General features: G+C 51.3%; 1 protein-coding gene and 1 long non-coding RNA gene across 2 annotated transcripts in view; one reads left to right on the plus strand and one right to left on the minus strand.

The window, feature by feature from the left end:
• HHIPL1 (HHIP like 1) overlaps nucleotides 1-12,487 on the minus strand; it is a 73,613-nt gene extending 61,126 nt beyond the window's left edge. The window contains exon 1 of the mRNA XM_069735398.1: nucleotides 12,129-12,487. Within this exon, the coding sequence (XP_069591499.1) occupies nucleotides 12,129-12,458 (330 nt within the window). The 5' untranslated portion in view covers nucleotides 12,459-12,487. The remainder of the gene's footprint in view (nucleotides 1-12,128) is intronic.
• LOC138645922 (uncharacterized) lies at nucleotides 12,134-18,170 on the plus strand. The gene is made up of 2 exons (XR_011314813.1): nucleotides 12,134-12,273; nucleotides 16,917-18,170. It is a non-coding gene; the product is annotated as an uncharacterized lncRNA (long non-coding RNA).
• Nucleotides 18,171-18,433: the final 263 nt, after the last annotated feature.

Raw genomic sequence — 18,433 nt, forward strand, 5'->3', positions numbered from 1 at the left:
ACTACGTGGCTCTGTGCTGTATACTACGTCGCTGTGCAATATACTACGTGGCTCTGTGCTGTATACTACGTCACTCGACAATATACTACGTCACTGGGCAATATACTACGTGGCTGGGCAATATACTACGTGGGCTGTGCAATATACTACGTGACTGGGCAATATACTACGTGGCTGGGCAATATACTGCGTGACTGGGCAATATACTACGTGGCTGGGCAATATACTACGTGGGCTGTGCAATATACTACGTGACTGGGCAATATACTACGTGGTTGGGCAATATACTACGTATACTACGTGACCCATGCTACGTGATATATCAGCATGGGTTTATGAGAAATCGCTCCTGTCAAACCAATCTAATCAGTTTTTATGAAGAGGTAAGCTATAGGCTGGACCACGGTGAGTCATTGGACGTGGTATATCTCGATTTTTCCAAAGCGTTTGATACCGTGCCGCACAAGAGGTTGGTACACAAAATGAGAATGCTTGGTCTGGGGGAAAATGTGTGTAAATGGGTTAGTAACTGGCTTAGTGATAGAAAGCAGAGGGTGGTTATAAATGGTATAGTCTCTAACTGGGTCACTGTGACCAGTGGGGTACCGCAGGGGTCGGTATTGGGACCTGTTCTCTTCAACATATTCATTAATGATCTGGTAGAAGGTTTACACAGTAAAATATCGATATTTGCAGATGATACAAAACTATGTAAAGCAGTTAATACAAGAGAAGATAGTATTCTGCTACAGATGGATCTGGATAAGTTGGAAACTTGGGCTGAAAGGTGGCAGATGAGGTTTAACAATGATAAATGTAAGGTTATACACATGGGAAGAAGGAATCAATGTCACCATTACACACTGAATGGGAAACCACTGGGTAAATCTGACAGGGAGAAGGACTTGGGGATCCTAGTTAATGATAAACTTACCTGGAGCAGCCAGTGCCAGGCAGCAGCTGCCAAGGCAAACAGGATCATGGGGTGCATTAAAAGAGGTCTGGATACACATGATGAGAGCATTATACTGCCTCTGTACAAATCCCTAGTTAGACCGCACATGGAGTACTGTGTCCAGTTTTGGGCACCGGTGCTCAGGAAGGATATAATGGAACTAGAGAGAGTACAAAGGAGGGCAACAAAATTAATAAAGGGGATGGGAGAACTACAATACCCAGATAGATTAGCGAAATTAGGATTATTTAGTCTAGAAAAAAGACGACTGAGGGGCGATCTAATAACCATGTATAAGTATATAAGGGGACAATACAAATATCTCGCTGAGGATCTGTTTATACCAAGGAAGGTGACGGGCACAAGGGGGCATTCTTTGCGTCTGGAGGAGAGAAGGTTTTTCCACCAACATAGAAGAGGATTCTTTACTGTTAGGGCAGTGAGAATCTGGAATTGCTTGCCTGAAGAGGTGGTGATGGCGAACTCAGTCGAGGGGTTCAAGAGAGGCCTGGATGTCTTCCTGGAGCAGAACAATATTGTATCATACAATTAGGTTCTGTAGAAGGACGTAGATCTGGGGATTTATTATGATGGAATATAGGCTGAACTGGATGGGCAAATGTCTTTTTTCGGCCTTACTAACTATGTTACTATGTTACTATGTTACTGGGCAATATACTACGTAGCTGGGCAATATACTACGTGGCTGGGCAATATACTACATGGCTGGGCAATATACTACGTGGCTGGACAACAGGGCCGGCTCCAGGTTTTTGAGGGCCCCGGGCGAAAGAGTCTGTGGGCCCCCCCTTTAACACAGCGCAGTATATAGCACAGCACGCGCACTATATAACACAGCACGCGCACTATATAGCACAGCCACATAGTATATAGCACAGCCACGTAGTATATAACACAGCCCATGGCCCCATGCAGTATACAGCACAGCCCAGTAGTATATAACACAGCCCATGTAGTATACAGCACAGCGCACGTAGTATAGCACAGCCCCGTGACGTTGTATATAACACAGCCAGCCATATATATATACAGTAGTGAGTAGTCTATGACTATAACTACAAGTCCCACTCCCAGCATTGCTAACATACCAATACCATAGATAGCAGGCTGCATCCCTCCTGCCCCTGCAATGTGTTGGGACCGAAGACTCACTCACTGCTTCACGCGGCGCTGCTGCCCCCGTTGTGGACACAGGGTGCATGCACCGACCGTGCACCGTCCGCACCTGACTGCAGCTCATCTGCTTGGCGCTGCCGCTGGACTTATCCTGGACGGTGAAAGTGGAATTCTTCTCTGAGCTCTAGACACTCTCACTGACCGGAAGTGACACAGGACAGATGACCGCTGGCCCGGAAGTGACTCTTCGTATCCATGGTGACGGCGGAGGTGAGTATTGCAGCTGTGCAGCGCCTGCGAAACCCTCAGAGAGCTCTGTGCCGCCTGCTGCCGGGACGCCGGCGCGGCGGGGATGATGGATGTGCTCCGCCATGTAAGAGTCACACACAGCAGGGATGTATTCTGGCTGCGGGGCCCCCAGGAGCGCTGCGCATGAGTGTGTACAGACTCAGTACTTGTACGTTACTACCATAAATGGGCCCCCCCGTCTCGCCAGGGCCCCGGCACTTGCCCGGGTACGCCGGTTGCTGACGCCGGCCCTGCTGGACAATATACTACGAGGCTGGGCAATATACTACGTGGCTGGGCAATATACTACGTGGACATGCATATTCTAGAATACCCGATGCGTTAGAATCGGGCCACCATCTAGTGGATTTATAATTTGCAAAGTTTATATTTAAGGTCTTAACGAAGAACTCCTTTTTACAGGATTCTACAAGCAACTTTGATGCCCCACATCCTTTTTCTCTCCAGAATGGTGGTGCTCCACTACATTCGACTGTTTCTTTCACGGCTGTTGGGAGTTTTATAAAAATTCCAAGTCTACAACCAGTGAAGCCTTTTTATTTTCACTTTTTCCTAAATAGACTTTAAGACCCTCTGGACCTCTGGCTTTCAAACTCCTGTTGTGGGTATGGTTCCTTTCAAATAAGAAATTCAGCATCATTGATGGGCATTTTCAGCTTTCAGGGACTGGGTTCATCGCATAGTCCCGCCCCATGGGCCAAATGGTCCATCTTATCTACTATATAATTGTCTAAGGGTAACTTCCGTCTTTCTGTCTGTCTGTAACGGAAATCCCAAGTCGCTGATTGGCCGCAGCAAAACAGCCACGACCAATCAGCGACGGGCATAGTCCGGTGGCAAAATGGACGCTCCTTACTCCCCGCAGTCAGCGCCCGCTCCATACTCCCCACTCACACAGGGTTAATGGCAGCTTTAGCGGACCGCATTATGCTGCGGTGTAACGCAGTCCTTTAACGCTGCTATTGACTCTGTGTGACCAACATTATATATATTATTAGATGGTGGCCCGATTATAACGCATCGGGTATTCTAGAATATGTATGTACTGTATATACTCGAGTATAAGCCAAGATTTTCAGCCCACTTTTTTGGGCTGAAAGTCCCCCTCTCGGCTTATACTCGAGTCATACCCAGGGGTCGGCAGGGGAGGGGGAGCGGTCTAATTATACTCACCTACTCCTGGCACGGTCCCTGCGGGTCCCTGGCTTCCCCGGCGCCGGCAGCTTCTTCCTGTACTGAGCAGTCACATGGTACCGCTCATTACAGTAATGAATATGCAGCTCCACCTCCCATAGAGGTGGAGCCGCATATTCAGTACTGTAATGAGCGGTAACGGTGACCGCTCAGTACATGATGAAGCTGCGGCGTCGGGGAAGCAGGGACTGCACAGCGCCAGGAGCAGGTGAGTATAACGGGGAGGGGGAGCGCTGCGTGATTTTCACCTGCTCCCTGTTCCGGGCGCCGCTCTGTCTTCAGCAGTGACGCTCAGGTCAGAGGGCGCGGTGACGTGGTTAGTGCGCACCCTCTGCCTGAACATCAGTGCGGAAGACACTGAAGATGGAGCGGCGCCGGAACAAGGAGCAGGTGACCATTGAAAGTGCCAGGGGGCTGAGCGACAGAGAGGTGAGTATGCGATTTATTTATTTTTATCGCAGCAACAGCAAATGGGGCAAGTGTCTGTATGGAGCATCTATGGGGCCATAATGTTTGTGCAGCACTATATGGGGCCATAACATTTGTGCAGCACTATATGGGGCCATAACGTTTGTGCAGCACTATATGGGGCCATAACGTTTGTGCAGCACTATATGGGGCCATAACGTTTGTGCAGCACTATATGGGGCCATAACATTTGTGCAGCACTGCATGGGGCCATAACATTTGTGCAGCACTATATGGGGCCACAACGTTTGCGCAGCACTATATGGGGCCATAACATTTGTGCAGCACTGTATGGGGCCATAACGTTTGTGCAGCACTATATGGGGCCATAACGTTTGTGCAGCACTATATGGGGCAAGTGCTTGTATGGAGCATCTATGGGGCCATAATCAACAATTGTGCAGCATTATATTGGGCAAATGTGTCTATGGAGCATCTTATGGGGCCATTATGCAGGATTATATGGGACATATTTTAATATGGAGCATCTTATGGGGCCCATCATAAACTTTATGGAGCATTATATAGGGCTACTGATTCAATATGGATATTCAAAAACACAACCTACTGATGTCTCAATCAATTTTTTCTTTTATTGGTATCTATTTTTACTTTTGACATTTACCGGTAGCTGCTGCATTTCCCACCCTAGGCTTATACTCGAATCATTAAGTTTTCCCAGTTTTTTGTGGCAAAATTAGGGGGTCGGCTTATACTCGAGTATATACGGTATGTATATAGCAGCCATGCAGTATATAGCACAGCCCACGCAGTATATAACACAGCCGACGCAGTATATAGCAGTGTGAGCACTGTTAAAAAAAATATGTAAAATAAAAAAGTTATATACTCACCCGCCGGCGTCCAGCGAAGCTGTCCCGATGCGTGCGCTGCCGCCGCCAGCTTCCGTTTCCAGCGATGCATTGCGAAATTACCCAGATGACTTAGGGGTCTCTGCTTCTGAGGAGAAGTTTATCCGAGTCACCAGCCTCAGAAATCGCAGGTTAACAGCAACTCAGATTAGAGACCAGGTCAATGCCATACAGAATTCTAATACAGGAAAGAAATATATCTTGGTACCGTGTTAGCCAGTAGATAGAAAAATATTTAGAATTGAGAGTCCTCGGTGGTTGATACCTTTTAATGGCTAACTGAAAAGATGGTAACAAATTGCAAGCTTTCGAGACTACATACGTCTCTTCATCAGGCAAAGACTAAAAGAAATTCTGAAGAATCACATATTTATGCACAACATAGTATAGAAAAAAAAAAAAAAAAGGAACCATGGATAAGCCAGGTGACATGAAGCAGAATTACCATGGGTGATAAACAGTTACGTGCATAAATATTGAGCCAATTCTTAGATAAGGATTGTTTTATTGTCCTGTGATTAGGGACTCTGTTGTGATGACCCTTCATGGTCTAAGGGGCAAGTTCCTTAAGGTACCTTCACACTGAGCGACTTTAGAACGATAACGATCCGTGACATTTCAGCGTCCTGGATAGCGATATCGTTGTGTTTGACACGCAGCAGCGATCAGGATCCTGCTGTGAGATCGTTGGTTGGAGCTAGAAGGCCAGAACTTTATTTCGTCGATGGATCTCCCGCTGACATCGCTGAATCGGCGTGTGTGACGCTGATTTAGCGATGTCTTCACTTGTAACCAGGGTAAACATCAGGTTACTAAGCGCAGGGCCGCGCTTAGCAACCCGATATTTACCCTGGTTACCTAAAAAAAACAAACACAACATACTTACATTCCGGTGTCTGTTGCGTCCCTCGCAGTCAGCTTCCCGCACTGACTGTGAGCGCCGGCCGTAAAGCACAGCGGTGATGTCACCGCTGTGCTCTGCTTTACGGCTGGCGCTCACTGTCAGTGCGGGAAGCTGACTGCGAGGGACGCGACAGACACTGGAATGTAAGTATGTACTGTTTTTTTTTTTTTTTTTTAGGTACCCAGGGTAAATATCGGGTTACTAAGCGCGGCCCTGCGCTTAGTAACCCGATGTTTACCCTGGTTACCCCGGCATCGTTGGTCGCTGGAGAGCTGTCTGTGTGACAGCTCTCCAGCGACCACACAGCGACGCTGCAGCGATTGGCATCGTTGTCTATATCGCTGCAGCGTCGCTTAATGTGACGGTACCTTTAGTTGATGTAAAAAGACATAAATCCGTGTGACACATTCATTCCTGCATTTAGAGTGTCAAAGGTCATCATCAGTTTATATTCCCAGACTCTTCTGTCTTTCTGGGATTTGAAGTTCCCCTTTAGCACAAGTAATTTCATGTCCATAATGTTATGATTAGGGAGACAGAAATGTATTGCCACAGGTAGATCCATTCTTTTTTCTCTTATTGTGTGGCAGTGAGAGTTCATCCTTGTCCTCAGTTTCTGCCCTGTCTCCCCACATACAGACCCCCAGTTGGACATTTAGTACAAATAATTAAGTACACCACATTAGAAGTGTCGTAGCTGAAAGTACCTGGTATCTTGTAGTCCTGATGTGAATTGGGGATCTTTATCTTGTCAAATGGACAGGTTTTACATTTTTTCTGGTTGCAAGGAAAGGTACCTGCAGCTGTTGGAGAGGACAGGGAGCTCTTGACAATGATGCTTCTTAGATTTGGGGGCTGCCTAAAACACAGTAGTGGAGGGTCTGGAAAAATGGATTGTAAGCGGGCATCTTTATGTAGTAAAGGTTGTAATTTCCGTGCAGCTCCCCTTAGCACCTCCAGATTTGGATTGTAGGTAACCACCAGGAGGTACCCGCTTATTTTCTTCTTTAGCTTTGTAATGTAGCAGGTGATTCCTTGATATTCTGGTGGCTCTTGTGATCTGATTTTCAATTGTTCTTGGATGGTAGCCCTGATTCAAAAAGGTCTTTCACCAAGGTGTTTATCCAGTGGCGTAACTACAAAGTGAGGGGCCCCGATGCCAGGGCCGGCGTCAGCACCCGGGCAAATGCCGGGGCCCTGGCAAGACGGGGGGGCCCATTTGGTATGTACAACACACTCGTCGGTCAGCCGCCAGCGCGCGTCACTCAGTCACTACATCCCGACCACGTCCCCCGGCGGCGCCTTCGCCTTGGCTGCAGGGGGCCGGCCGCCGGGCGGGGCACAGTCAGCTGCTGTGTCTCTGAGGACTGAGTCACTGAGCTGAGGCCATTTCGCTGGCGCTGCGCAGCTGCAATAGCAGCTGCAATACTCACCGCCGCCCGGCCCTGGCCTCACCATTGGATAGAGAAGAGAGAAGACACTTCCGGTTCCGGGTCGCGACGCTGGTGCTGGGTCTGGGTCATCTCTCCTCCTTACATCCGGTCGGCGGGCGGAGAGGAGAGAGATAGAGAGCTGCGGTTCGGAGTTGAACTTGGACGTCCAGGCTGCGTCCACTCCACGGTCCACCATCCAGATGATCCAGCACAGCCAGGAGGAGACTAGGACAGATCCGGACCGGCAGCCGCAGCGCCAAGCAGGAGGAGAAGAGGACGAGGGAATCTTCCAGACCTCAGGCTTCCCACCCACCACCTGGGACAAAGTGTAAGTGTTCAATGTAAGAAGTACTGCCCTCATCATGTATCGATTCGACTACATATCTCAGCTGCACAGTGCCTTGTTGATGCCTCACCCCAAAGCTAGGAGCAGAGGTCCCGATTGCCCACCCGTTCCCAGCACCCCTTTGCCCTTGCACTCCCAGGCTGGGGCACCCGCACCTTTGCTGGGTGCTGCTGAATGCTCCACTTTGCTTTCCACTTATGGTGCAGGCTCTTTTCCAGCAGTACAATGGCTCCATCCTGTTTTTCCATCATTTGCATATGATCTGACCCATAAAACAGACCTTCAGGGCAGCCGCAGGTGCCAACGAACGTATTTTCTGATAAAACATTGCATCGCGCCCGGACCAATCTTATTCTATGGCGGAATCATTGTATCAGATATTCTGATCTCACGTGACGCGGCCATGCAAGTAGTCCATGGGAAAAAAATCAGACTGCACTCGGGTGACATCTGACTGCAGAATGGAGATGCTGGAGACATTTTTTCTCATCTTCTTGTCAGCCAAGAAAATGAGATCACACTGCTGAGAAAATACAGAAGTGTGACCCCGGCCTAAGGCTGTTATCAAAGCAACAATGGCCACGACGGCCATTCTTATCTGTGCATCATGAATCGTGGTATAAATGTGTTAAAGGGGGGTTGGGGGGGCCCACTGAGACTCGTTCGCCCGGGGCCCTCAAAAACCTGGAGCCGGCCCTGCCCGATGCGAACTTTCAAAAGGGGCCCCCCCACGCCAAAATATTTCCCACCGAAATTCACATTTTCGCTATTCATTTCGCACACTATAGTTGTGTTGCAATGTTGTATAGTCTGACCTAATACTGCCCTGTACTCGCTGAGAAAAATGATTTTATAACTAACATGTCCCTATAGTAATATGTCCTCCCTCGCTCTAATTCCAAGCGCACTCCCGGCGTTTGAAATCTGTGTGCTGTTTCTTCCTGGTATGACGCTGCAGTGCGTCATTTCCGGATCTGTGCAGTGTGGGGGTGTATTCGGTGTACTGGTCGGCTCCGGAGCATGCGCACTGCACATTCTGATGCTGGCGAGTACACGCAATACTCCCCCACAGTGCACATGCTGGGCTCTGCCCACAGCCGTGTACAGCCCGTACACACACGGCTTTGCTCCAAGAACCCGTACACACACGGCTCTGCTCCGTACACCTTGTACACACGCGGCTCTGCTCCTTACACCTTGTACACACGCGGCTCTGCTCCGAGAACCGCGTACTCCTTGTACACACGCGGCTCTGCTCCGTACACCTTGTACACACGCGGCTCTGCTCCGTACACCTTGTACACACGCAGTTCTGCTCCGTACACCTTGTACACACGCGGCTCTGCTCCGAGAACCCTGTACTCCTTGTACACATGCGGCTCTGCTCCGTACACCTTGTACACACACGACTCTGCTCCTTACACCTTGTACACACGCGGCTCTGCTCCTTACACCTTGTACACACGCGGCTCTGCTCCGAGAACCCCGTACTCCTTGTACACACGCGGCTCTGCTCCAAGAACCCCGTACTCCTTGTACACATGCGGCTCTGCTCCGTACACCTTGTACACACACGACTCTGCTCCGAGAACCCCGTACTCCTTGTACACACGCGGCTCTGCTCCGTACACCTTGTACACACGCGGCTCTGCTCCGTACACCTTGTACACACGCAGTTCTGCTCCGTACACCTTGTACACACGCGGCTCTGCTCCGAGAACCCCGTACTCCTTGTACACACGCGGCTCTGCTCCGTACACCTTGTACACACGCAGTTCTGCTCCGTACACCTTGTACACACGCGGCTCTGCTCCGAGAACCCCGTACTCCTTGTACACACACGGCTCTGCTCCGTACACCTTGTACACACGCGGCTCTGCTCCTTACACCTTGTACACACGCGGCTCTGCGCCTTACACCTTGTACACATGCGGCTCTGCTCCTTACACCTTGTACACACGCGGCTCTGCTCCTTACACCTTGTACACATGCGGCTCTGCACCTTACACCTTGTACACATGCGGCTCCGCTCCTTACACCTTGTACACACCACAGAATCAGCATCTTCCTTGTTTTCCATTAATAATTTGCAGGCATTTAATCCATCCTAGTGTGGGATATTGGAGTACAAATATTCCACATCCATGGTGGCCAGGATGGTTCCTTCTGGTAGAAGACCTATTGCAGCTAGTTTATTCAATAGATCAGATATGTACTGAATGTAGCTGGGTGTATCCTTTACCAGGGGTTAAGAATACCCTCTGCTCATCCAGATACCTGCTCAGTAAGGGTGCCCACACGAGATAATTGGTCTTCCTGGATTTCCAGATTTGTGGATTTTGGGAAACATGTAGAATGTCCCTGTTCTTGGCCTTTCTGGTATCAGGTCATTGGTTCTTATGGATTCTTCGGGCAGACAAGATACCAACTTATTTAGTTCCTTGTAATAGTCCTGTGTAGGATCCGACTCCAATTTTTTGTAGTAGTGTGTGTCCATTCGTCAGGGGCGAAGCCGAGGCGAAACACACGTTGGGGCCTCGGCGGTGACCCCTGTGTTCCTGTTTAATGGGTAAGAGCTATTGAACCGGGCTAAGTATGATATTCGCCGAATATGGTGATCGGTACCCCACTGTGGGAAGTATATGGATGGACTCTTAGTTATCCGGTCTATGTAGCGCTCTTTACCTTAACATGCACTATTGGCACTTTGAGATGGTAAATTAACAGGGATTCACAGGGGCTGCCGCCCTGCAGATCGTTTCAGTGTTTTCCTTCGGTTCCTTCCTGTATACATTATGTCTGTAATGAACTATTGTCTAAAAGATTTTGTATCTGACAGTTTTGTTAATAAAGATATGTATTTATACTTTTTCTAAATGGGACTCATACTCCATGTTATTCTCTGGTGTTTTCAATGTGCTGCTGGAGTGTCCTTTAGTGATATATGATCTTGGTAATCCTTCTAAACACATTACTACTAGTATGTGTGAGAGACCAAGAATATTGTTGTCCATTGTGGGATGGTTTTATTATACTTTATTAATCAAAGTACATATTATACCATCATGAATTTATGCTCTTAGTCAAGCCCCATTAATGGAGCCCCTTTGGTGTATGAGTGTATTTCTCTGACCTCTCACAGACCTGGAGCATGCTGAGATACCACTTCTGATGCCGCATTCTTTAGTATAGTGGACCACACGTCTATTGGGAGATTTATGTCATTGTTTATGATCATTTGTAAACTAGCTATTAAAAGTTTGGCACTTTGTTCACGTTATTGATTTACTCTGGTGCTGCCATGTCCAGGGGGCAGATCCCACCATGGGATCTATGAAATGTGTTTGGTTTTAAATGTTTTTATATTTGTGGTGTTTTGGTTGATTTCTACAAATAAAATCTATTTTGTAACATATCAGTGGTGGTCCCTGCCACATAGCATGTTTCTGTATGTTTTCCTTTGATGACCCCACAGCCCCTGTCACTTGGCCGAGATCACATGACCCCATAGCCCCTGTCACTTGGCCGAGATCACATGACCTCACAGCCTCTGTCACCTGGCAGAGATCACATGACCCCACAGCCTCTGTCACCTGGCAGAGATCACATGACCTCACAGCCTCTGTCACCTGGCAGAGATCACATGACCCCACAGCCTCTGTCACCTGGCAGAGATCACATGACCTCACAGCCTCTGTCACCTGGCAGAGATCACATGACCCCACAGCCTCTGTCACCTGGCAGAGATCACATGACCTCACAGCCTCTGTCACCTGGCAGAGATCACATGACCCCACAGCCTCTGTCACTTGGCCGAGATCACATGACCCCACAGCCTCTGTCACTTGGCCGAGATCACATGACCTCACAGCCTCTGTCACTTGGCCGAGATCACATGACCTCACAGCCTCTGTCACCTGGCAGAGATCACATGACCCCACAGCCTCTGTCACCTGGCAGAGATCACATGACCTCACAGCCTCTGTCACTTGGCCGAGATCACATGACCTCACAGCCTCTGTCACCTGGCAGAGATCACATGACCCCACAGCCTCTGTCACTTGGCAGAGATCACATGACCCCACAGCCTCTGTCACCTGGCAGAGATCACATGACCATATAGCCTCTGTCACCTGGCAGAGATCACATGACCCCACAGCCTCTGTCACCTGGCAGAGATCACATGACCCCACAGCCTCTGTCACCTGACAGAGATCACATGACCCCACAGCCTCTGTCACCTGGCAGAGATCACATGACCCCACAGCCTCTGTCACCTGGCAGAGATCACATGACCCCATAGCCTCTGTCACCTGGCAGAGATCACATGACCCCATAGCCTCTGTCACCTGGCAGAGATCACATGACCCCACAGCCTCTGTCACCTGGCAGAGATCACATGACCCCACAGCCTCTGTCACCTGGCAGAGATCACATGACCCCACAGCCTCTGTCACCTGGCAGAGATCACATGACCCCACAGCCTCATGTCCTGGATGTGGGCACTCACCTGGCACAGGATGTCCTGCACATGGGCAGCGCACAGCTCGTAGCCTGCCTCCTCTACGTGCCCCATCACCCGGTAAAAGGTCTCCATGATCTCCCTGTCCCGGGAGGAGTCGCAGCAGCCGAAGTCTCGGTACTGCACACAGAAGGTGAGCGCCTGCGGGGGCCGGAACGGGGGCTTGAAGTCCAGACACTGCGGGTGGCAGAGAGCCCGGTGCAGCAGAGCCGGGAGCAGCAGCCAAGCAGCCCATGGCAGCCCCATCCTGACAGCCCCAACACTGAGACCACGTTTATTCAGCTCGTCCCTCCCCAGTGATCTGCGGCAGCTGCACATTGTCCCTGTTATGCAATAAGACCTGCCCCTGGGCTGAGCGGAGCCTGCACCGTGCACCCCACCCCCCTGCACCCCACCCCCCTGCACCGTGCACCCCACCCCCCTGCACCGTGCACCCCACCCCCCTGCACCGTGCATCCCACCCCCCTGCACCGTGCACCCCACCCCCCTGCACCGTGCACCCCACCCCCCTGCACCGTGCACCCACCCACTGCACCGTGCACCCACCCCCTGCACCGTGCACCCCACCCCCCTGCACCGTGCACCCACCCACTGCACCGTGCACCCCACCCCCCTGCACCGTGCACCCCACCCCCCTGCACCGTGCACCCCACCCCCCTGCACCGTGCATCCCACCCCCCTGCACCGTGCACCCCACCCCCCTGCACCGTGCACCCCACCCCCCTGCACCGTGCACCCACCCACTGCACCGTGCACCCACCCCCTGCACCGTGCACCCCACCCCCCTGCACCGTGCACCCACCCACTGCACCGTGCACCCACCCCCTGCACCGTGCACCCACCCCCTGCACCGTGCACCCCACCCCCCTGCACCGTGCACCCACCCCCTGCACCGTGCACCCCACCCCCTGCACCGTGCACCCCACCCCCCTGCACCGTGCACCCACCCCCCTGCACCGTGCACCCCACCCACTGCACCGTGCACCCACCCCCTGCACCGTGCACCCCATCCCCCTGCACCGTGCACCCCATCCCCCTGCACCGTGCACCCACCCCCTGCACCGTGCACCCACCCCCTGCACCGTGCACCCACCCCCTGCACCGTGCACCCCACCCCCCTGCACCGTGCACCCCACCCCCTGCACCGTGCACCCACCCCCTGCACCGTGCACCCACCCCCTGCACCGTGCACTCACCCCCTGCACCGTGCACCCACTCCCTGCACCGTGCACCCCACCCCCTGCACCGTGCACCCCACCCCCTGCACCGTGCACCCCACCCCCTGCACCGTGCACCCCACCCCCTGCACCGTGCACCGACCCCCTGCACCGTGCACCCCACCCCCTGCACCTTGCACCCACCAGCTGCACCGTGCACCCCACCCCTCTGCACCGTGCACCCCTGTACCGTGCACCCACCCCCTGCACCATGCACCCCACCCTCCTGCACCTTGCACCCACCCCCTGCACCGTGCACCCCACCCTCCTGCACCGTGCACCCCACCCTCCTGCACCGTGCACCCCACCCCCCTGCACCGTGCACCCCACCCTCCTGCACCGTGCACCCCACCCCCGTGCACCCCACCCTCCTGCACCGTGCACCCCACCCTCCTGCACCGTGCACCCCACCCTCCTGCACCGTGCACCCCACCCTCCTGCACCGTGCACCCCACCCCCCTGCACCGTGCACCCCACCCCCCTGCACCGTGCACCCCACCCCCTGCACCGTGCACCCCACCCCCCTGCACCGTGCACCTACAGCCCCTGCATCGTGCACCCCACCCCCCTGCGCCGTGCACCCCACCCCCCTGCGCCGTGCACCCCACCCCCCTGCGCTGTGCACCTCCAGCCCTTGCACTGTGCACCCACAGCCCTTGCACTGTGCACCCGCAGCCCTTGCACTGTGCACCCGCAGCCCTTGCACTGTGCACCCACAGCCCTTGCACTGTGCACCCCACCCCCTGCACTGTTCACCCCACCCCCTTGCACTGTGCATCTCCAGCCCTGGCACTGTGCACCTCTATATGTCATTTATTTGCACCCCACTTATACTAGGCACCATCAACCTCTGCACTATGCACCTCCAAGTCCTCTATGTGCACCCTATCAATTGTACAATGCACCCCCAGGCACTGCACCTCCAAATCAGCGTGTACCCCAGCTCTTGTACTATGCTTTTCCAAATCATCATTGTGCACCTCTGCACTATGCAATTCCAAAACATCTCCCTGCACTCCGGCCAACGACCTGTGCGGCTGTGCACCCTCTCTGCCTGCACTGTGTACTTTCACCTTTACAGTATTATGTGCTTCAAAATCCTCATGTGAACTTTGCACCTCAGTTTGCAGTCTTTGGACTTTTACCTCTGAACCTCTATATACACCATGCACGCTCACCCCCTGCATTATACACATACAAATCAACACCTTCCACTGATGGCCCAAGTATTGTGCACCCCCCTCTGCCTAGGGCTGTGAATGTCCACTGCCTCCCGTGTTCATCTTTAGCCTATAGCCCCACAATCCGCACATCCTCTACTGCGCACTTCCAAATCCTACCCCTGTACCCACTATCACTACCCCAGCAACCTTAACAATTCCGATCAAATGCAAACAGAGAGCCATCTCCAGCAATGATGGCAAATAGTAGAAAAGGTCAAATCTAGCTTGTATGAATCCAACATAAAAAAATGTTTATGTGCTGGTCACCATGAGAAATCCATAATATGCGAACCAACGCGTTTCAGCTAAGAGCCTTAATCATGGTCTTTACCACCTTACTCATCCTCTCCTCAGTTCTGCACCGCCCTACATCTCTCTCACCTGTCTACCACCTTACTTGTCCTCTCCACAGTGCTGCACTGCCCTACATCTCCTCATCTTTCTCCCACACTACCTGTCCTCTCCATAGTGCTGCACTGCCCTATAACGCCTACTAATATCTACCACCTGAACCATCATCTCCACAGTGCTGCACCGCCCTACATCTCCTCACCTCTTTCTACCACACTACCTGTCCTCTCCATAGTGCTGCACCGCCCTATAACTCCTACTAATATCTACCACCTGAACCATCATCTCCACAGTACTGCACCGCCCTACATCTCCTCATCTCTTTCTCCCACACTACCTGTCCTCTCCATAGTGCTGCACCGCCCTACATCTCCTCTCTCATCTGTCTACCACCTTACTCGTCCTCTCCACAGTGCTGCACCGCCCTACATCTCCTCATCTCTTTCTCCCACACTACCTGTCCTCTCCATAGTGCTGCACCGCCCTATAACTCCTACTAATATCTACCACCTGAACCATCATCTCCACAGTGCTGCACCGCCCTACATCTCCTCATCTCTTTCTACCACACTACCTGTCCTCTCCATAGTGCTGCACCGCCCTACATCTCCTCATCTCTTTCTCCCACACTACCTGTCCTCTCCATAGTGCTGCACCGCCCTACATCTCCTCTCTCATCTGTCTACCACCTTACTCGTCCTCTCCACAGTGCTGCACCACCCTACATCTCCTCATCTCTTTCTACCACACTACCTGCTCTCCATAGTGCTGCATCGCCCTATAACTCCTACTAATATCTACCACCTGAACCATCATCTCCACAGTACTGCACGGCTCTACATCTCCTCACCTCTTTCTACCACACTGCCTGTCCTCTCCACAGTGCTGCACTGCTCTACATCTCCTGTCTCATTTGTCTACCACCTTACTCGTCCTCTCCACAGTGCTGCACCGCCCTACATCTCCTCACCTCTTTCTATCACACTACCTGTCCTCTCCACAGTGCTGCACTGCCCTACATCTCCTCCTCATCTTTCTACCACACTACCTGTCCTCTCCATAATGCTGCAGAGCCCTATAACTCCTACTAATATCTACCACCTGAACCACCATCTCTACAGTACTGCACGGCTCTACATCTCCTCACCTCTTTCTACCACACTACTTGTCCTCTCCACACTGCTGCACTGCTCTACATTTCCCCTCTCATTTGTCTACCACCTTACTCATCCTATCCACAGTGCTGCACCGCCCTACACCTCCTAACCTCTTTCTACCACACTACCTGTCCTCTCCACAGTACTGCACTGCCCTACATCCCTTCCTCACCTCTTTCTACCACACTACCTGTCCTCTCCATAGTGCTGCACAGCCCTATATCTCCTACTAATCTGTCTACCACCTGAACCAATCTCTCCACAGTATTGCACCTCCCTACATCTCCTTCATCTGTCCACCACCTTACTTGTCCTGTGCTGCACTGCTATACATCTTCAACGTCAACTCTACCACCCTACCAGTGCTCTACATAGTGTTGTACCATCCTACATCTCCTCGTCTGTCTTTTCCACTGTGCTGCACCACCCTACATCTTTTTTTGTCTACCACAATACCGTGCTCTCCAGTCCTTTACCTCATTACATCTCCTCCTTATCTCTGCCTACCACCCAACCCATGCTCTCCACAGTGTTGCACCACACTACATCTCATCTGTCATCCACCCTGCCTGTCCTCTCTAGAGTGCTGCACTGCCGTACATCTCCTCCCTTATTTCTGTCTACCACACTACCCTTGCTTTCCATCCATCTAATGGTCGAAGGCTAAAATTCTCCATCTTCCGAACCTCCTCCTCCAAGTCTTCCAAGAACCTCCCTGACCCTAGATAAGCAGGGGTGTCACACTACTACTAGCACCTGACATAATGCCGTCAATGTTTATAAGCTGATGACAGTGATAATATCCCGTCTGTTCTCGGTTGTTTTCAGTGTCCGCAGCCAGAACGACTTTCCTGGATCATGCAGGATTTACTACGAGAACGTCAGCCAGCTCTGAACGTTGGCAAGAAGATGGAGATTTTAGAAAAAGTAAACAGCGTCCAAGTTTTTAGCGTGGAAATAAACATCCCAGTGATTCCCTGTAGCTTGGACACATTGCACACTTCGCTCCTCTGCACAGTTAATGATGGAGATTATTGGTGACGAGCCCATAGAGATCATCCGGACTTTCACGTTTACCTAAAACAACAATGTAACAATATAGTTATGTATTGTATCTCCTGTTTATCAAGATTAGAATGATTGTCCTGTCTGGACGAACCCTCGATGATCGAATGATCTGCTGGGAACCTGGTGGGAAAAGTTTCCTTTCCCTGCAGCGCCATCACTGGAGAAGTAATGCATTACACAGTACACATTACAATCAGTGAACTGTACAGTTATTTCTAACTTTGGTAGAATATATTATAGATACCGCAAAATTAAAGGGCGCGTCTGGTGACCATCACATGGACCGATGAGACTCTGGATCTATGCAAACTTTGCTTTACAAATCTTTTCTTTACATCTTTCGCAGTCTTCATAGATACAGATTATCTCACTGACCCAGCGACTGATGACCATAGTCCCGCCACTGGAGTCACATCAGCGCCCATCGAGGTGCCACAGAGGTGATTTATAACCTTAAAAGGGGCTTCCTAAATATACAGAGGGGGGTCGTTTACATGACCACTACACGGGTAAGGGTTTTTTCACAGGATACTATCTTTTATTTTTTTCCCGAGGTCTGTGCTTGTTTGCCACGATTTAGCAAGTTTACAGTGTACAGAGCTGGAACAGCACAGCTCCGTAAGCGGTGTAGTAGCTGTTGCTTAGTGCAGTACCTGAGAATGGCCTCTACACAGTGTATGAAGCCATGGTGATCCGGTGCTGTACACTGTGTACATCCCCTAGCTGCGGGATCTGGTAACAGCTGATCAATGGGGGTGCTGTGTGTCGGACCCCCGTCGATCTGAAATTTGTTACCTATCCTAACGTAGAGTAATCAGCATTGTAGTCCTGGACAAACCCCTTTTAATGCTGATTATGGTGGGTCACCTTATGATCTTTTGTTCCTTTTGATCTCTGACGGAAGATGCCGGGGATGAAAGAATCGGGAATATTGGATTTCAGTCTCTGCTAGAGGGGTCTTGCAGCAGATCGCTCCACTCTCCCCATGTAAATAAACATGTAGATGGTTCTGCACTCTTGGGAGCTGTCATCTATTTTATAGCATATAGGTCTGCATTGGCATTTTATCCCATGTCCTGCTGCCCCTTCCATCAGACCATTTACTAGGGGGCTCTGGATGAGCAGGACTTGTATGTTTCCTAAATGAGTGCTGTTCAGCATTGCCTCATCCGTGGCTGTCATCGATCATCGCCTCCTTGACTGTTTCCAGTTTATGTGAAGTGTCTGGTGATGTTCTTATTTTATGATTTTGCAATAACTGGAAGAGAGAAATGCGG

The sequence above is a fragment of the Ranitomeya imitator genome, chromosome 1 (genome assembly GCF_032444005.1).
Source record: "Ranitomeya imitator isolate aRanImi1 chromosome 1, aRanImi1.pri, whole genome shotgun sequence".
In the NCBI taxonomy this organism is placed as follows: Eukaryota; Metazoa; Chordata; class Amphibia; order Anura; family Dendrobatidae; genus Ranitomeya; species Ranitomeya imitator.